This window comes from Saccopteryx leptura, chromosome 11 (assembly GCF_036850995.1).
Source record: "Saccopteryx leptura isolate mSacLep1 chromosome 11, mSacLep1_pri_phased_curated, whole genome shotgun sequence".
Lineage (NCBI taxonomy): Eukaryota > Metazoa > Chordata > Mammalia > Chiroptera > Emballonuridae > Saccopteryx > Saccopteryx leptura.
The window spans coordinates 40,987,749-41,009,587 of record NC_089513.1 but is presented as its reverse complement, the minus strand read 5'-3'; the positions used below and the strand labels follow the sequence as shown (position 1 = coordinate 41,009,587).

Below are 21,839 nucleotides of genomic sequence, written 5' to 3'. Positions count from 1 at the left end.
AGGTCGCCAGTTTGAAACCCTGGGCTTGCCTGGTTGAGATACATACAAGCAATCAATGAACAACTAAAGTGAAGCAACTATGAGTTGACACCCTCCTCTTTCTGTAAAAATCTATAAATAAAATCTTAAAAAAAAAAGAAGAATATCTCTTCAAGGACAGCTAGACACCGAATGACTCTGAAACAAAGTACCTGAAGAGGTAGAGGCTGTATGACTTTTGGTACCTTTGGACTTTGGTACCATAGGCACGCACTATCTAGCTCAGGGGCCCCCAAATTTTTTACACAGGGGCCAGTTCACTGTCCCTCAGACCACTGGAGGGCCGGACTATAAAAAAACTATGAACAAATCCCTATGCACACTGCACATATTTTATTTTAAAGTAAAAAAACAAAACGGGAACAAATACAATATTTAAAATAAAGAACAAGTAAATTTAAATCAACAAACTGACCAGTATTTCAATGGGAACTATGCTCCTCTCACTGACCACCAATGAAAGAGGTGCCCCTTCCGGAAGTGCGGCGGGGGCCGGATAAATGGCCTCAGGGGGCCGCATGCGGCCTGCGGGCCGTAGTTTGGGGACCCCTGATCAAGTCTTTTGTTATAAATCCGTTAACTTTTTTAAAAAAGAAACCTGAGACTGAGAGATTATTTGACGAGGAACAACAGCATATAAATAGCTCTGTAACTTAGATCATAGAATATTTTTAAAAATAAAACTAAAATTGTAAATGAAAAGCCTTGATATAAATTTGTGTACACAAAGTTGGTTAAATTGCTATAGAGAACTTATTATACAAAGAAAATATAAGTAATTGGATTTCCATCTTCTCCTACACGTAACTATAACTCTCTATCTATAAATGGTTTTGGGAGATCCACAGTATTCTGGACAACCTAGGTCATAACTAGAGGAAACTCTCTGGCTTAGAAACTATACCTACGCCAAACGGCCTTACACAAAATGTAAAATATCATGTTAACAATAATTATATTGCTGTTGAACTGCTTCTTCAGCCTTGGGCTTGAATGTTATATAGTGATGTCAAAATCCTAATTAAAGGTAACACCATAAAAACCCCACAAAATTTCTATCTTGCTACCATGTATTAGCACAGTTTTTAAACACTGCCGTGATGTGCTAAATGTGGTTCAGCAAAAATATTCCTCCTCACTACACCTGACAAGTAATTACATCTTTATTCATACCTCCATATCGCTGTGGGATAGGTGGGCCACTGACTGTGGAAAGCTTTAGCAGGAAATAGAAGACAGCCACCAAAACACCACTGCCCATCTACCTGATCAATCACACATCATCAGTTGTCTATACATGAGCTACCTGTCTTCTTTTGCTCCGTGCTCTTTTACTTCACTGTCTACACCAGAGGTCCCCAAACTACGGCCTGCGAGCCGCATGCGGCCCCCTGAGGCCATTTATCCGGCCCCTGCTGCACTTCCAGAAAGGGCACCTCTTTCATTGGTGGTGAGTACTGTATGTGGAGTACTGTATGTGGTGGCGCAGCAAAGCGCAGCATCGCTCATGTACAGTACTACTTCCAGTGACGCAGGACGCACATGTCACAGCTCCGGAAGCATGTCACATCACTTGTTACGGCTGGCAGTGACAAATATGGAACTGGACAGTGACCATCACATTAGCCAAAAGCAGGCTGATAGTTCCCATTGAAATACTGGTCAGTTTGTTGATTTAAATTTACTTGTTCTTTATTTTAAATATTGTATTTGTTCCCGTTTTGTTTTTTTACTTTAAAATAAGATATGTGCAGTATGCACAGGGATTTGTTCATAGTTTTTTTTATAGTCCGGCCCTCCAATGGTCTGAGGGAGAGTGAACTGGCCCCCTGTGTAAAAAGTTTGGGGACCCCTGGTCTACACCTATCATCCCTGGTCACCAATGCTATCAATCTACACAACCAGCTAGGATGACACTCTCCTAATGATGCTAATTATTAATCTTAAAATAAATTGCTCATTATTTTAGTGCCATTACTGTTATTTGTATAATACTTTATTTTTCTTAATGAAAATAACCTCTGTCATTAGAAAGTAAAAATATTCTCTTATTAAATTGAGAAAACACCCCACCAAAAACTGTGAAAGTGGGCTATAGCTGTTACAAAAAGAAAATACTTTTCAGATTAAATATTCAAACCGGCAAAGGATAACTAAATAGGCATCCAATGGCCTGAAATATATCCTAAGTCACTCTAAAATTAAAATGGATAAATAGTAAAGGAAATGGCTCATTATACAAGAAAGCTGACATTGTTTTTCAGCTTTTAATTTTGCTTTAATATAAATTTCCACATTCATGTTATGTTATAAATACATAAATCTATACTCAGCTTCAATAGTATCAATGAGAAAATACTAAAATAAACTAGCACTTTAGAGATTGTTTTGTTTCTTTTCCCTACATGTTATTTTAGGATTACTGTTTCTAAAACCAATAAATGTTTAATACCAAATTCTGGGAAATGTTATAATACCTTTTAATAAACAGATTTTAATGCTTAAGCCATTGCACAATGCCTTTTCCCCCCCAAACCATCTAAAGCCAGCTGTATTGCATAGTTTCAGACAGACTAAATTTAGCCAGTTCTGTTCATCAGAGGAATGCTGTGTGTCAGCTACATCAAAGCCCAAGGGCAGCCTGATAAACACTGAATACAGGTCACGTAGCTCTGTAGCTAACAAACTCTAAGAGAGCTTGTACTCGGGGGCATTCAAAGCAGTTTTGTCATCAACAATCTAGTATCCCTTGAGCCCCCATGTCGTTTCAGTTGCTAAGCAACTCTGGTGTTAATGTCTTAGAGGAGAAAAACTTACCAGGCATCTGGCCGTTCATCTGGTTCTGCATGTGTGGTGCAGGAGGACCCCCACCTACCATTCCATCTGAAGGCATGTTGTGAGACCGTGGGGGTGGGGGAGGGCCGCTCTGATTCATCCCTCCAGGACCCATAGGCATATTCTGTGTGGGTGGCTGAAAGAAGACAGTTTAGTAAAACAAGAGAAACAGTTAGACAATATATTAAAGATGCATATGGTGTAACAGTTGCCTATATTATTAAATTAAATAGGAACAAAAACAAAAACATTTCAATTTATTTTAATGCATTTTAATCACAGACTTATTAACATCATATTTAATATACCCCTAAAACGTCACAGCACCATCAGCTTGAATCTATCACCTGACCACTTCAGACCAAGAGAATACAATAAAAGTATATTTTAGTTTATAAAATCTCAATGATGTTTAAAAAATTTTAACATTCTATATACAAAAAGAATTTTTATTTGTATATTAGGATTTCTAAGGTGTTCATTGTTATCAAAATTATGTTTTGAAAATTAAGTCTCTTTTCATTATTAATATGTTTGTATGTATTGACTATTAATAATGGATTTTACCTGAAAAAATACAGTAACAAAAAATTATCAAAGAACTAGAAGCCCCAAAATGTAATATACTTGCTACTGTTGGGGGCAGGCAGTGGTCTGAGGAGGGGGGATGTTTTAAACCACCAAGACTCAGTTCAGCCCAACATTTTTGTGCTGACTGCTCTTATAGATGGGAAACATTACTGATGGCCTCCAAGGGTACAGAGACAGCTGCCTTAAAAGGATGCCTTTGGCAACTTTCCTAATGAAAGTGTGAAGAAAATCACTGACTAACCTTGAGAGTTCACAAAGGGCGAAAGGAAAAACACAGATACAAGGTGGTCGGCAACACCTGGCTCCCTTCTTAGGGGTATTTTGATGGAGAAAGCAAATGGTTAGTTTCTTTCCAAACCCTCCTTTTTAAGAATGCAGGAGGATAGGACAATAGTATTCTTTACAGATCTGTTTCTGCTTTCCTTTCCACTTCTCTATGCTCTAAACATAATGTCTATTCCTATAATGTCACTCTATTTCCCCTACATTTTTAAATGGCCTGTTAACGACTTTGTTTGTACCATCCAGATTTTGTGATCAAAGTCCTCTCTGGCACTGTTAACAGACACACATTGTTCTTTAGCCACCACATGTGAACACTCAAATCTCCAACCATTTCCATTTCCAATAATCACTAACATTTACGAAAATAAACAAGTGGTACTCTAATAATATTCACTTAAAATTGATCATCTTAATTTTTTCACTATTAAATCCAAATATTAATTGCTCTTCAATAAATATTTTCTCTTTAATTCTCATCTTAAATTCTTTATTCAACGTGTATTCTTTAATGATCTTGTTCAATTTTCAAAAAAATTATCAAACATCAACTCGGTGTCACATAATAATTTTAAGTTATCCTTTATTATCCTTCAAACATAGCAGAATGTGAACCTCATTGGAAAATAAAAATTCCCCCTCCTATATTTGTGTTCAAATATTCTATTGAAAATTCATGTTGTTACTCTCAATAGGTATCAGTTTTTCATTTCTCTGTGATTCAATTAAAAAAACATCAGCATTCATGGTTCCCATCAAAGTAAGAGTAGCTTGTATATCAAGCTAACCCTCCTGTTTACCAAAGTTAACTGGACAAATGGAAAAACTCTGAAAACACTGAAGAATACACACAGAGAAGAACAGGAAGGATTACAACTCTTGAAAGAATGGAAGTACAGAAGAGCAGCTCTGAAATCACCTTGGCTTTTTCCCTGAGTTTGCTGTGCAACAGGAGAAAGAGTCCAACTAGGAAGTGGCAGTTCTCCTGGACTGAGCAGAAGAGTCAGTTTTGGACTACCACAGAGCTGGAAGCTAAGAGAACGGCAGTCAGGAAACTAAACAGCTGAGTAGGGTTTAGACTCTGCCCAGTATTAGGGAGACAGATTGTAGTTTAGGTCCCAACAAGATAGAAGAACCCTTGTAAACAACTGAAGCTCTCTATGGAGACTTCATAAAAGTCTCTCCATAGATTAAGGTAAAAATTGAAATAGATCAACCATAAAAATTTTATAATCAATCCTCAAAAGGCTCAGGGTGACCCTAGCACTTCACCTACCATAGTAAAACTTAACTCTTTGGAGGAAAAAAACAAGTAGAGTCGCTAGAATTGTTTATTCATAATGTCTGGCATTCAGTTAAAAATTACAAAGTATAATAAAAAACAAGAATGAATAGCCAACACCAATTAGGACAGTTATAACAATAAAAAATACTATAGGAAGTAACAAGTATTAGCAAGAATGCAGAGAAAATGAAACTCTCATAAATGCTGTACGGATTGTAAAAGGGTACAGCCACCATGAAAAACAATTTGGCAGTTCCTCAAAAAAAAAAAAAATTAAAGAGTTGCCTGACCAGGCGGTAGTGCAGTGGAGAGAGCGTCCGACTGGGACAAAGTACGGGGAGGCAGGCAGACGGACTCCCGCATGTGCCCGACCGGGATCCACGAGGCACGCCCACCAGGGGGCGTTGCTCTGTTGCGTCCAGAGCCATTCTAGTGCCTGAGGCAGAGGCCATGGAGCCATCCTCAGCACCTGAGCCAACTTTGCTTCAATGGAGCCTTGCCTGCGGTAGGGGAAGAGAGAAATAGAGAGAAAGGAGAGGGGAAAAGGTGGAGAAGCAGATGGGCGCTTCTCCTTTGCGCCCTGACCAGGAATCAAAACCGGGACTTCCACACGCCGGGCCGACGCTCTACCACTGAGCCAACTTGCCAGGGCCCATAGCAGCATTTTTCAAAATAGCTAAAAAACCCAAATGTCCATCAACTGATGATGGATAATGTGGCATATAAATTCATACAATGAGCCTGACCAGGCAGTGGCGCAGTGGATAGAGAGTCGGACTGGGATGCAGAGGACCCAGGTTCGAGACCCCAAAGTCGCCAGCTTGAGCGCGGGCTCATCTGGTTTGAGCAAAAGTCCACCAGCTTGAACCCAAGGTCACTGGCTCAAGCAAGGGGTTACTCAGTCTGCTGAAGGCCCACGGTCAAGGCACATATGAGAAAGCAATCAATGAACAACTAAGGTGTTACAATCTGCAATGAAAAACTAATGATTGATGCTTCTCATCTCTCTCTCCGTTCCTGTCTGTCTGTCCCTGTCTATCCCTCTCTCTGACTCACTCTGCCTCTATAAAAAATAAAATTATATAAAAAAAATTAAATTCATACAATGAAATATTATTCAGCCACAAAATGAAGTACTGATACATACCACAACATAGATGAACCTTAAAAACAAAGAAGTTGAACTCAAAGGCCACACATTAAATAATTCTGTTTATATAAAATGGCCAGGAATATGTAAATCCAGAGAGACAAAAAATAAGTTGATGATTCATTGCTGGGGGATGAACTGAGGGGGCATTACGATTGACTGTCAACCCAGTCTGGAGTGATGAAAATGTTTTGGATTCTTAGATAGTGATGACAGTTGCACAGAATTATGAATATATCAAAAACCAGTGAATTGTATACTTTAAAAGGTTAAAATGGTGAATTTTATGTTATGTGAATTTCATCTCAATTTTTAAAAAAAAGAGTAAACTGACAACAAACAGAAATAAATAATAGAAAAGATGCACAGGCCATTCACATTTTGGAGTTATCTAAGAGACTTGAAAATAACTATGATTGATAGATCCAAGAAAATAACACAGGACAGATAGAGAATTTCACCAAAGTCCTAAAATTCTGCAATCAAATGGAAATTCCAGAACTGAAAAATGTCATCCCTGAAATTAAGAACTTGGTAGTTTAGTTTAAAAGAGCAAAAGAGAGAACTGCTGAATAGAAAAAAATGTATAAAAAATATGACATGCCAAGAGATAATTGAGAGAAAAATACAAAAAAAAACCTCCCCAAAAAGGTAAAGACATGTAAAACATAGTGAAAAGGTCTAATACGTATCTAGCTGAAGTTATAAAAGCAAAGAAGAGCAAATTAAACATTCATAATATAGTATTTGAAAAATACTAATATAAAATTTTCCAAGGCTAACAAGATGTGACTTTCTAGCAAGTGTACAAAGCTCTAAATATTCAGCATGATATAAAGAAAATCATATCTAGAAACATCAAAGTCCTAAAAGTCAAAGTCAAAGAGAAAAATCTTAAAAGTACCCAGGGAAAATAATATATACATTATTTTTTAAGGTAACAGCAATAAGACGAACAATTTTTTATCAGAAACAATATAATGTGACATTTTTAAAGAAAATATTCAACCAACCTAAAGTTGGACACTATGAAACAATATCCTCCAAACACAAATATGAAATAATAGTCTCAAACAAAAGCTCAGAGGACTCATTATAAGTAAAGGGAATTCGCCTGAGCAGGCGGTGGCGCAGTGGACTGAGAGTCGGACTGGGACGCAGACTCAGGCTCAAGACCCCGAGGTCACCAGCTTGAGCGCGGGCTCATCTGGTTTGAGCAAGGCTCACCAGCTTGACCCAAGGTCGCTGGCTTGGTCACTCAGTCTGCTGGAGCGCCCTGGTCAAGGCACACGAGAAAGCAAACACTGAACAACTAAGGTGCTGCAACAAAGAATTGATGCTTCTCATCTCTCTTCCTGTCTCCATTTGTCCCTCTCTCTGTCACAAAAAAAAAAAAAAAAGATGTAAAGGGAATTCATCAAAGCATCTCTCATGTTGATTACTGCAATAGCCTGCCAACTAGAGGGACTCCCTATTCCACCCATGCTCCTCTAACAGAAAATTCTTCACACAGTAATCAGGATAAGCTCGTTAAAATATATTAATTCATGCTTCTGTTCAAAATCCTCCAAAAGTTCTCAACTTAAGAGTAAAAACAAAAGTCCTTAAAAGATTTTAAAAGAAGAAAGAAAAAAAGCCTCGAGAACAGGAGCTGTCCATACTCCTTCCTCACCTTTACACGTCCGTCACAAAACCTTCAGGTTCCTGAACAGGCAGGCACCTTCCCACTGGTTGCTTCTTCTCCCTCAAACACTCTTCCCCTCAAGTCTTTGCCCAAACACCACCTTCTCACTGAGATCTGCCCTCACTACTCTATTTCATGCTGCAAATTCCATTCTCTACTTCTAGCATTCCCAGTACACCTCTCCTTGCTCTATTGTTTCCTTTCCCATGGCTCTTAACATCTTCTAACAAGCTATATAACGTAATTATTTATTATGCCTGCCTTGCCTGCTAGAATATAAAACAAAAAGGAGCAGGAATATTTGTCTATTTTGTTCACTGATGTTTCAAAAAGTACCTAGCTACAGCCTGTCACACAGTAGCTACTTAATATTTAGTAAATAAATGAATGGACTCTCAAGTTTAATGATTTACTGTAAAACTAAAAATAATTCTGACAATAAAATTATCTTCAATGTTTCTTTAAAATATAAAAATATTGCAAAGTACAATTTTTAGTTTAATAATCTTTCTGTAAAACTATCATTAATGTAGCTGTCATTAATAAAGTTCCCCACAAGGAGGCACTAAAATGACACATAAAAATAAACTAAAAACAAAATTATTCAAAAGAGATATATATATTATACTACCAGAAGTTGATAAAAAAATGACCACTATACCCACAGACGAAGATCCTTCATCAGCCAACCAAGAATAGCTGCAAAAGTTCCATCAGGTATCGTATTTGCCTTACATCCTTGTCTTAAGCCAGTCTCCCAAAACTGAGATCTATATATATCTGACACAATCTAGAAGGATCCCTTTGCTTCCTCACACATTCCCACAAGAAATTTCAGGTAGCCTTGAATTTACCAACTGATTTCCTCGTTTTATAATTTCATCAAGTGGCATGTATTTTTGCAATTCTTTAAAAATAGCTAATACAGAATTCAGTATATAAAACCTGACAATCTGAACTTTCATAACTAAAAATTTTTACCACTTGTTTTCACAGCATGATGATTCTCCAAATTTCCTAAGAAATTAGAACTCAAAATAATTCACCTACTAAAATACTCTCCCCAGTTTTAGTAATAAGCTCCCCATTAAATCCAATCTTTCCTTTATAAAACAGCAAACACGCCCACCATGACAAGTCCAAAATTAACACTACCTCAGAGCTCTGAAATCTAGTGATGTTAATCACTAAAGAGTCATTCCAGATCCATATAATCTTAAAGAATAAAAAAATAAATGCCTTCTTCCCAGACCAGGAGAATTCTCTGAATATACTTTGAAAAATAAAATAAAATAAAACTAGTCCAATCCTGAAACATGGGAGAAATAGACTCTAACCTTTAAGTTTGTAGTAATATCATCTGTTAAATACAGGAAGATATATTGGTTTGACCTTGAATGTATTTTTTATATTATTTTTACATCTATATCAATCTGGCTAAATTAACCAAAGTAATGCATAATCACTGTAAAAAATTTGAAAATGAAAAGCACTAATAAAAACTTCATATGCATACTTTCAGAAATTTTTATAAAATGTGTATATATGCATTTAGTTTTTGAAAGTAGGATTACATTATTGAGATTTCTTTTATTCTAATGTAAGCATTATTCTTTATCAGTATATAGTTCAACCTCATTCAAAAGTGTGGGATTCTACTGTATAAATGTAATTTAAGTTTTTACCCACTCCCAAAACTGACACTTGTTCCTAGTCTGTTTTGTCCTAATATAAACAATGCTTAAAACAATAGACTTGTGCAAAAAGTTTTTGTCTTGAACTCTATGCAAATAAGAATGAATTACTTAATTTCCAACATTTAGGTTCTTTTTTTTTTTTTTTTTTTTTGCTAAACAGCAAAGAAAGTTTGCTTCTTGAATATGTGAGCTACATACATTAGTGTGAATTTATGACAAAGGTACAATCTTTAGGCTCCCTAGTACATTAGGAAACTACTTTCACTAATTTAATACAGTTCTTAAAAAAAAAAATCAACATACACACATATATACAAATGCACATACTAACATATATCATATATTCCTCACAGTAAGATGTATCCAATCTTTACATATCTGGACTCAGACTTCTGAATTTTATATATACTTTCCAGCAAATAACATGACTTTTTTATAGGATTCTGAAAAAACAAGATAGGCAACAATACTGGCAAAATGCTACCAATATGTTAATCCACAGAACTGCACCCCCATAAATCAATTCCCAACAAAATACATGGTTACCTCTTTGTGAAACTTTCCCTAACAATTAGCAGAAGTAAATCACTTTTGTTTCAAATGTATTTATATATACAGTATTCTAAAATAGCATGTATTAGACCACCTGTTGTGTTCTCATTAATTTCATTTATAAAACTTATAGGTATATAGATTTTATAATACATTTTTAAAAAAAAATCATCTTCAGATGTCTACGTTTTCTCAAGAAAGCCTTCCTCACCTCAAGATCAAATAAATAACTGACACTTTAATTTATACTACAGAGTGGGACAGAAGTAGGTTTATGGTTATTCATAGGGAAAATAATATATTAATTAATAAATAATAATATAAGAATGAACTTTTGTGTACTCACAACTGTAAACCTAATTTTGCCCACTGTATATATAGGGTAAAAGTAAGTTGACAGTCATAATACAAATAAGTAATACAACAATTACTATATAAGGATAAACTATTTCTCATACTCACAAGTATAAACCTACGTTTGCCCTGTATGTACACTTTTATTTGTATAAAAGCAGGTAGAAGATAGAGATGGCAGTAAGCTTTTAAGTGACATTTTTATAGTTTTTGATGTTCTAATTATATCTAAGTATTACCTATGCTAAAAATCAAGTTAAAATGTATAAATGAAAAAAACTATAAGTGAAATAAAAATTTATAAATGAAATGTATCCTGCTAATCTTTAAGATGTTCCAAACTTCGGTTCGATCACTGTAACCAGTGAATTCTACCGTTCCAAATTTAGTCACTGGAACACCTTAACAGATGCTCTGCCAGCCAGGTCACTAAACCTGAAGACTAATCTGCTATCTTTTTTTTACTGAAACTTGTATAATGAAAGGCTAATCAAGTGCTGTCCAAAGGTTTCTCAGAACATCAAGTGTAGGTGGCATCACCAAAAATAATGCAAGTTAGAAAATGAAAATATCAAATACAAAACTTACTATAATCAATGTTTATCAATAGTGCAGACTTCAATTCTCTGTGCAGGACATCTACTAAACAAAAATTATTTTTGACAAATTTAAATTCAGCCCTGGCCAGCTGAATCAGTGGTTGAGCACTGGCCCAGTGTGTAGATGTCCCAGGTTCAATTACTGGTCAGGGCACACAGGAGAGGCGCCCATCTGGTTCTCCACCCCTCCACCTCTCACCTCTCACCTCTCTCTCTCTCTCTCTCTATCTTTCCTGCTGCAGCCATAACTCCATTGGAGCAAGTTGGTCCTTAGCACTGAGGAAAGCTCCATGGCCTCTGCCTCAGGTGCTAAGAAGAGCTGGGTTGCTGGAGCAATGTCCCAGATGGGCAGAGCAATGCCTCCTAGTGGGTCTGCCAGGTAGAGCTCGGTCAGAGCACATGCAGGAGTCTGTCTCTGCCTCCCCTTCTCTCACTGAATAAAAAATAAATTAATAATTATATCCGTTAAATTAGGGATTTTTAAAAACATAAATTACGTGAAAGCCAAATAAGCAATTCCAACCAGCTTTCGGCCTTCTTTTAAAATTAAGAGACATGCTTACACACTCAGTCTTAGTGAATGGCATTACTGTCAGTCAAGTCTTTAAACTTACCCTTCATAGATATTCAGTTAACTAAATCCCATAAGTCTTGCTTCATATACTCCAGAATCTGACTTCTCTTTCCAATTATATACTACCTTCTTGTTCATCATCATCAATATTTACTGAGCCTGACCAGGTGGTGACACAGTTGATAGGTCGTCGAACTGGGACACGGAGGACCCATGTTCAAAACCCCGAGGACCCAGCTTGAGTGTGGGCACATCTGGTTTAAGCAAGGCTCACTCGCCAGCTTAAGCCCAAGGTCGCTTCCTGAGCAAGGGATCAATCGGTCTTGAGCAAGTAGCCCCCGGTCAAGGCACGTATGAGAAAGCAATCAATGAACAACTAAGGTACCGCAATGAAGAACTGATGCTTCTCATCTCTCTCCCTACCTGTCTGTCTGTCCCTCTCTCTCTCTCTCTCACACACACACACACACACACACAAAATTACTGAGTACCTCCTATATGCTGGATTACATAACTTCTTTTATTTAATCTTTGTAACATTACAGAATTAGTATTATCTTTCTCATATTGTAAAAATAGTTTGTGTTATGCAACATTAGATAAAGTTGATACTACAGGAATAGAAATAAATTTATCCTGAAGTTTTGCATATCCTCAAAACATCACTGAATATTCCATTTAAAAAGCATGAAAATATATAGTCCTTAATTCAAAACTGCACGGTAGAATCATTTGCAAAGCTTTTAAAATGTGTAGCCAAGGTAGAGAAGCTAGACTATGTGATTAACTATGTTCTTTCCAGTTGTAAAATTTTTAATTGTTTTATTACTATATTTCCAAACTGTACGCCTTAAAATAAACTACCACAATAGCAAGACTATTTTCTCCCCAAGTTTTTCAAAAAGAAAAATTAAGTTAACAAATGTAAACTTTTTGGGATTTAAGCTACTCATAATTCTTTCCTAAACCAATGGTGCCTACAACTTCATGTATGATAAAAGTTAGTAAACAAAAAGAAATGAACAGCCTGCCCAGGTGGTGGCATAGTGGATAGAAGCATCGACCTGGGACGCTGAGGTCCCAAGGTTAGAAACCCTAAGGTTTCTGGCTTGAGTGCCAGCTCATCCAGCTTAAGCGCAGGGTACGGCATCATCAAAATGATCCCGTGGTCATTGGCTAAGCTTCAGTGCCCCCACCTCGCAAAGGCACATCTGAAAGCAATCAACAGACAACTAGAGTGCCACAACTACCTACAAGTTGATGCTTCTCATCCCCCTGCCCCTCACCTCCTAAAAAAGCCCAAAAACAGAGTTCGTTTCAAAGGTCAAAATGTCTCAAATTACAGTTAGTAACTAGTACATTCCCCCTATTGTCAGATGGGTTATATTCCTTTAGGTACTCTGTTATTCTAGTTTTCCCAAATTCTCAACTTCTATTTTACCTCCAACCCACTGCTTTCCTTCTAGCTGAACATTCCCCTCTCTAGGGTCACTTTTCTTTGTTGGTTCAATGCTCTTTCGATCCCTGTCCAGTGAGGATACATTTCTTTCTCTTCTTTCTAAAACCCTTCCTCCTCCTTTGTTAATTCAGCCTCCAAAGCAACTGACCTTCAAAATACCCATCTTTTAAAATGAAATCTGGACCACTATTTTAAATTAAACTTTAACCAGTATTAAGAGGTAAAAATTTTATTTCAAAATATACAAGTGTCAGTATTTATATTCATTAGTTAAATACAATGTAAAACGGTGATTCCATGGTCAATGAGTGAACTAATGGCAAAAATTTGTAATGACATGTCTCTTCCCTTTATAATAGTTCTTAATTAGGTGACAGTAAAATAATATAATACTTTACCCGAATCTAAATGATAATAATTCTTACTGTCCTATTTGGTCTATAGGAAAAATTAAAAATCTGTAATAAACATGCAGAAACTTCATTAAGAGTTTATACCTTAAACAGGTGAGAATGAAAAAGTAAATTCTGAATTAGAGATTTTACTTGCTCTAACATAATGAATTTCTATGGTAAGATCAATTTTACAATGGCATCTCTAGAATTAAAAACTTTCTGAAAAAGGGCAAGAAAACGAGTAACTAAATTTCAAGATAAATGATCTAATCAAACATTTTTGTTTTCTTCATAAAATCTAAGGAAAATAAGAAACATTTGAGAAGCTGTATGCTTACAGCTTTCAGACACTACCACACTTTATAGAGGTAATACAGTGGTACCTTGAGATACAAGTTTAATTCATTCTGTAACCGAGCTCATAAGTCAGTCAACTAGTACATCAAACAAATTTCTCCCATTTAAAATAACTAAAACAGATTGAATCCGTTCCAGCCCTGTGAAACATCCCCAAACCATCCTAAATTATCAAAAGACATGTTTTTTTAATTAAGAAACACACATGTATACTTTACCAATGCTTAACAAAATCCAAGAAATTTTTAAAGTGTTATTTAGTACTGTATTCTTACCTTGGAGACAGATGAGTGCGGCTAACAGAGGTGAATGGCGGACAAGGAGGGAGGGAGGAAGGGATGCAGGCACTGTAGACACGTAAACTAAAACTGCATTTTCTTTACTTTAAACAAAACTAAAACTGTACTTTCTTTACTTAAAATAAAACCACAAAAATTTAATTGCAAAAAATGCACTTTCTTAACTTAAAACTTAACCTAAGCTTAAAATTTTGTATTTTTATTTAATAATCACCTGCTTTTGCCTTTTTGGCAGCACTTTGGGCACTTTCACTTGCAGGACTTATGAATAAAAATCTATCCAAAGAGGTTTGCTTTTGCCTGCCTTTTCAAATGTTACATGACAAACAAGTGTCAAAAAAAAGTGCTGAAGCATGACCAGTTGAAACTTTTTCTGGGTGTTTCTTTTCAATGAAACTTGAAAGCTTCTCCCATGTTGCCAGCATGTCTTTAATTTCACTTGTAGAAATAGAAATCACTTCCTCGGACACTACCTCCTCCTCACTACTAATCTCTTGCAGAAGCTCTGCATGTTGTATCATCTGTAGCTCCTATAACTCCTCAGTTGAGAGTTCCTCCTCATGTTCCTTGACAAACTCGTTTACATCACCCTCATCCACCTCCAGACCCATCGACTTTCCGAGGGACACAATCTCCTCCAACGCTTCTACCTCAGTCTCAGGCTCTGGTTTGAATCTTTCAAAGTTCCTGTCTGCAACATCAGGCCATAATTTTTTCCATGCTGAGTTCAAGGTTCTTCTGGTAACCTCTTGCCATGCCAAGTCAATAATGCGTCAACATATCACGATGTTGTAGTGATCTTTCCAAAACTCTCTAAGGGTTAGAATTGTATTCTCAGTCACCTCAAAGCAGTGGCAGAACAAGTGCTTTGTGTAAAGCTTTTTAAGGTTGGAAATGACCTGCTGATCCATAGGTTGTGAGATTGAAGTCGTGTTGGGTGGGAGGTAGAGGACTTTCACAAATTTGAACTCATCGAGAATGTCATCTTCAAGACCAGGTGGGTGGGCTGGAGCATTTTCAAGGATTAGTAATGCTTTCATAGGGAGTTTATTTTCTTGAAGGTATTTCTTCACTGCAGGACCAAAGACGAGATTTACCCATTCAGTAAAAAACTGCTACGTAACCCATGCCCTAGCATTGGTGTGCCACATACCCTGCAGTTTTTCTTTAAGAATCTTGTGAATCTCAAAGGCTCTAGGATTTTCGGAATGATACACTAGCAGTGGCTTTCCTTTACCGTCACCACTAGCATTTGCACACAATGCAAGGGTCAGACGGTCCTTCATGGGTTTATGGCCTGGCAGTGTCTCTGCGCTGATGAAAGTCCTCTGGGGCATTTTTTTCCAAAACAATCCTGTTTCCTCACAGTTGAACACTTGGTGGGGGATGTAGCCTTCCTTTGCGATAAGCGCAGCAAAATGTACGACGTACTCCTCAGCTGCCTTAACGTCAGCACTCGCAGCTTCACCATGCCTCATCATCAAGTGGATGCTAGATCTCTTCTTGAAATTATCAAACCAGCTGTGACTTGCCTTAAATGTATCTTCTGCTGCCTCTTTTGAGGTTGATGGTTCTTTCTTCATCAAGTCCCAGTAAATAATACGTGCCTTTTCACATATACAGTCTCTGTCACTGTTTCTCCTGCCAGCTCTCTCTCTTTCACCCACACCAGCAGAAGCTTCTCCATCTCTTCATGGATATTTGTTTTTAATTGGAAAAGAATTGTAGTTCCTTTTGCTGGATTTGCGCTTTTGATGGCATCTTTTTGTTAAAGGATGGTACAAATTGTAGATGTATTGCGGTCGGACAGCCTTGCCAGTTCAATCACTTGTACATCACGCTCATGTTTTTCTATTATTTCTTGCTTTACTTCTGTCGACATCATTCTCTTCTTCTTCTCACCACTGTCCTTTATACTCACTTTCTTTGGCCCCATGATAGCACACAAAAAAGTTAGTAAAAAATGCCATAATGATGCAAGAACGAGTACAGTGCACGAGATTCGACTTGATTTTGCAGGTAACACGTGAGAAAGAACAAGATGCTGGTGTTGTGCTGCCGATACTGGACCCGACCTGTGCACCAATACGCCAACTAGCGGCAGCTTCCTGAATCATGACTCGTATTTCGGAATTTCGCTCAGATCTCGAACAAAAATATGGACTGAGTCGCAGCCCGTATCTTAAAAATTTCGTATGTTAGTCTGCTCATATCTCAAGGTGCCACTGTATTTCAATTCCAGACAAACTGACAAAATCCACAGTTTGCACAGTATAATAAATTAGAAAATCCCAACTAGTTGGGTACAAGGAATGGGGAAGGAATACATAATTACCTAAGGAAATCTTGTGAACCACACCCCTTCACAAACCACAAATTCTGATAACACATGTTAAAAGGAAATGTCCCCCTCTCTTCCCTTGTGCCCTGACTTGACCATCCCTGCCATGATGAGAACATGTTAAGAGTGTGTCCTGTCTCAAAGATGTGCTAGAACAGAAATAAAGATTAAGAATTACTGAGTTACAACTGCTACTTAAATCTATAGTTTAGTCCCTAGCTATAAGTAGACTCATTCACTTAACTTTTTAAATTTAATACCTAAATACAGAAATAATGCTAAACAAGATTTTTAAAAAATACTAAGGCATGCATTTCCATAACAATGCAATAAAACAATCAAGACACTGCAGCTTATAAATTTTAGATTCACGTTCTGTGAAGACCTAGCCAAATCCTACCCAGATACACAAGGCCTTTATTTCCATTCCATCCTAACAGCAACATAACTTGATAGCATAATACACAAACTACTTTCCATAAGGCGTAGGTTCAAAGCCCATGCTACTGCTTACCAACTATGAATCCCTAGGCATGTTAAATAACCTGAGACTGAGTTTCTTCAACCAGAGAATAAGATTAATATAAAGTACTGTAAAAGGACCCAATGCATACTAGTTATTCTGCAAGTGTTTATTCTCTCTGCAAGGAAATTGTCACATTTGAGAATTCATTTCTGTAGATAGCAAAACAGAATTCAGTTCTAATACTTAAAGGAATCACCAAAGATAACGGCAAACTAGGACATTCCAACAAGTCACCCAATAGGACAATAAAAAAATGCTGGATATTTTTTAAATATGTTTAACGATATGAAAGAGCAAAGTAACAAAAAATGATCAGGCCAAGATTCCGGATAAGAAAAAAGTTCCAGAGAGGCAGGCCCAAACTTGGGGTACCTCTGCTGTGGGTATGTTAGCCAGTCTAGAAAGCCAAATGAGATTTCCCAAAACTGATGAAAGGCATCAATCCACAGATTTCAGAAATCTCAACAAACAGGGTAAATCTCAACCAAACAGGTTAGTTAAAAAACAAAAAATCACATACCTAGAGATATCATAGTAAAACTACAGAAAACTCTAGACAAAGTAAAAAATCTTTTACACAAAGAAAATAGATTACCTTGGCCCTGGCCGGTTGGCTCAGTGGTAGAGCATCGGCCTGGCGTGCGGAATTCCCGGGTTTGATTCCTGGCCAGGGCACACAGGAGAGGCGCCCATCTGCTTCTCCACCCCTCCCCCTCTCCTTCCTCTCTGTCTCTCTCTTCTCCTCCCGCAGCCGAAGCTCCATTGGAGCAAAAGATGGCCCGGGCGCTGGGGATGGCTCCTTGGCCTCTGCCCCAGGCGCTAGAGTGGCTCTGGTCACGACAGAGCAACGCCCCAGAGGGGCAGAGCATCGCCCCCTGGTGGGCGTGCCAGGTGGATCCCGGTTGAGTCTGTCTGACTGCCTCCCCGTTTCCAGCTTCAGAAAAGTACAAAAAAAAAAAAAGAAAAACAAAAAAGAAAGTAGATTACCTTCAAAATAGTAATATTTACATTGACAATTAAATGTTTAATATAGATACAAATCAAAAAACAATAGAATGACATTTAATGTAATGGCAGGCCAACCTAGAATCTGCCCTTGGCAAAAACACACTTAAAAAACTTAAGAGTGATGAGGAAATAAAAGTATTTTTAAATCAACAAAAGAGAAAAAGAGAAAGGAAAAAAAAAGACAACAAACAAACCTGAAAGTAATCTGTCACTAGCAAACCAGTACTAAAAGGAAATACTAAAATATGTTCGTAATAGGGTCAAAAATTATGCTCTGAGAAAAAAGTTGTAAACAAAGGGAGGAATAAAAAACATAAAAAATGGTTAACAAAGATAACTCTAATGAATACTAACTTTAAAAAAAGACAGTAATAACAATCGCTTGTGAGTAAACATAGAGATTTAAAATGTATGACAACAGATATGTCACTGAAGGGAACAAATGAAAATAAAGTATTTGAAGGTCCTTGAATTGTCTGGGGATGCATATTGTAAACTGTACAGTAACTACTAAAAGAATAGTAAGTACATAATTATATGTATATAATTTCCACACTTGCAAAGAAAAAAAAAAATAATTACCGGTAATTATTATATAAAGACTAAAAGGAACATATGACAAATGAGACAAACAGTACATAATATGATGGTAGGTTTAACTCAGATTATATAAGTGATGACATTCAGTATAAATAGATTTAATGTTCCAAGAAAAGAACAAGATTGCTAGACTGCATTTTTTTAAAAATCTACATGCTGTTCACAACACAAATAACTCTAACACAAGGAAAGAAAAGGTGGATATACCATGCAAAACATTAAAGAAAGCTGACAAGGCTACACTGGTATCAGTAAGTAAACAAAGGGACAAAAAGCATATTAAAAATAAAAAGGGATACTTCATAATGACAAATGTTACAAAGAACCAGAAAGTGCTAACATTTTAAAATATATATGCATCTACTAACAGTGCCTCAAAATAAATTAAGCAAAAACTTGAGAGTTACAAGGAAAAACTCAATTCACAATTACACTTGAGCATTTTAACATACATCTCTCAATAACCAATAGAACAAACAAAACATTTAAAAGGTTAAAAATCAAAATCAAAAAATCACCACACTTTACCTAATAAACATAAAGACTCTGCACTCATAGGCTAAATATACATTCCTTCTAAGTATACACAAAACATTGTAAAAACTGACCATATGGTGCACCATAAAACAAATTTCAAAAGATTTCCAAAGAACTAAAATCATGCAAAATGTTATCTAACCACAGGACAATGAAGCCAGAAATCATTAAGAAAAGGAAATGACCCCATTTCCATGTTTGAAAATGAAATATATTTATCAATCCATGTACAAAGAAAAAATAACAATGAAAACTAGAAAACATTTGAAACCATATAAATATACCACATATCAGAACTATGAATAGAGAAAAATTTCTGCCCTTAAATATATGTAATAGTACAACAAAATGTAAATTGATAAAGCAGGCATTCATCTCAAAATTCAGAAAAAAGAACAGAATATACCAGAAGAAAGTGAAATGAAATAACAAAAATCAGAAATTAATCATAACCAAAAATACAAAAAAGAGTAATGGTTTACAGTGTGTGGTTCTCAAAAGTCTTTTAGGGGATCCTAGGTCAAAATTATTTCCATAAAAATATGAAATTGATATTTGCCTTTTATGCTATATTGATATTTACAATGATAGTACAAAAACAAAAAAGTGGGTATAACTGCTGAAGCCTTAGCATGAGTCAAGGCACCAAACTCCACTGTAAAACACTATTCTTTACTGCCACACACTTGCAGTTAAAAAAAAGTAAAGAAAAAATCATTTTGATTTAAGCATGTCCTTGACAAACAGTAAAATTGTTTACTAAATGCTCTATGTCAATTAAATATTCTGTGTGACAAATGAGAAAATGTTGTTCCAAATCAAAGTAAGATAAAAGCACACCGACTGAGTTGCTTGCTGATCCAGGTATTTTCATGGGACATCATTTTTACTTGAAAGAATCATTTACTTATCCAGGCTTGGGAACTTGGCAGATATTTTCTCCAAAATGAACATAACCTGGCCCTGGCAGGTTGGCTCAGTGGTCGAGCCCAGCATGTGGATGTCCTAGGTTCGACTCTTGGTCAGGGCACAGAGCAATCATCTGCTTCTCCATCCTTCCCCCCCTCCCTACTTTTTCTCTTCCCCTCCCCCAGCTCAGCTCAACTGGTTCAAGCCCATGGACCCAGGGCTGGACCCCGGGCAGGATAGCTCAGTGGAGCATGGCCCTGGATGGGCAGAACATCGGCCCCAGATGGGGGAGGCGTACAGATCAATCCCGGTCAGGGCACATGAGGAAGTCTATCTCCCCTCCTCTCATTTGGAAAAAATGACCAAATCCTGGAAAATAGCTGATAGTATTTGTAGCCAATGATTAAATTTGACTTTTCAAGCAAGAATTAAGAATTTGGCAAACTTATCTTCTCTCTTGAGTATCAAATATCCTGATACTTAGAAACTTTTCTGATAAGACTTTTCTGATGAGACTGTTGGTAATTTGGTGATTTACCAAATATGGCTTTTGGTATCATACAATGAAGTATGTCAATATTTAGAAGAAGTGAATAATTCAGTGAACTTGTATTTTCTGAATAATCAATGCATGAGGTTACAACAATGCATGAGCAAAAGATGCATCCAAATGCAAGACAGACCAATGAACTTGAATGTAAAGTAAGAAAAATGTACTGATTTCAGATTTCATACTGCAACTAACCTTTAAAAAAAAACACAAAACTTGCTGAGATCTGCTGTAATAACAAAACTTATCCAAAATAATATGATTATTTTTCAGAAGCTATTAAAATATGCTTCCCTTTCCAAGTCTGTATTTGTGTGAAACCAAATTTTATTCTACTTCAACCAAACCATACTGTGCTAGTTTAAATCCAGAAGTAAACCTGAAAATATAGCTTTTTTTCTATTAAGCTAAACATTTAAAGGAAATTTGCAAAAATACTAAAAAATGTCATTCATATCTCACTAAATTTGTTCTCAAATATATAGCTATTTTTCTTTTAAAAATTTATATTAACATGCAATGAGTTTATTATTGTTCATTTGAAATATTTTTTTGTTTTAATTTAAAAGCTTGAAAAAAATGTACAAATATCTCTATATATAGCCTACATAAAGTTATTTGAAGTCCTCAATTTTTAAATGTAAAGCGATTCTGAAAACAAAGTCTAAGAAATGTTGCAACAGAGAAAGATCAAAATCAAAATAGATTCTTTGAAAAGATTTGAAAAAATAAGTGATAAACACCTGGCCAAAGTGCTCCAAACATTTTTTTTATTATTTTTTTTCTTCTTTTCCCAGGAGAGAGGAGGGGAGACAGACAGACTCCCGCATGAGCCTTGACTGGGATCGACCCAGCGACCCATCTGGGGCCAGTGCCCTGCCCATCTGGAGACATGCTTCCAACAGAGATATTTTTAGCACCTGAGGTGGAGACTTCACAGAGCCATCCTCAGTGCCCTGGGCCAAAGCACTCTAACCAATCAAGCCAGAGCTGTGGGAAGGGAAGAAAGAGAAAGAGAAAAAGAGAAGGGGGAAGCGGAAGGGTGGAAAAGCAGACAGTCGCTTCCCCTGTGTGCCGAGATCAGGAATCAAACCCGGGATTTCGACAAGCTAGGCTGATGCTCTACCGCTGAGCAAACTAGCCTGGCTAGTTTGCTAGTTTGCCTGAGAGAGAAAAGACCAGAAGAGAGAGAGAGATGAGAAGCATCAACTCGTTG

At 36.7% G+C, this 21,839-nt stretch overlaps 1 protein-coding gene across 2 annotated transcripts in view; it reads right to left on the bottom strand.

The window, feature by feature from the left end:
- Positions 1–21,839, bottom strand: part of SS18 (SS18 subunit of BAF chromatin remodeling complex) — a 73,628-nt gene that overhangs the window by 31,157 nt on the left and 20,632 nt on the right. For both annotated transcript variants that reach the window (XM_066352479.1, XM_066352480.1), the window contains exon 4: positions 2,857–3,010. In XM_066352479.1, the coding sequence (XP_066208576.1) occupies positions 2,857–3,010 (154 nt within the window). The remainder of the gene's footprint in view (positions 1–2,856; positions 3,011–21,839) is intronic.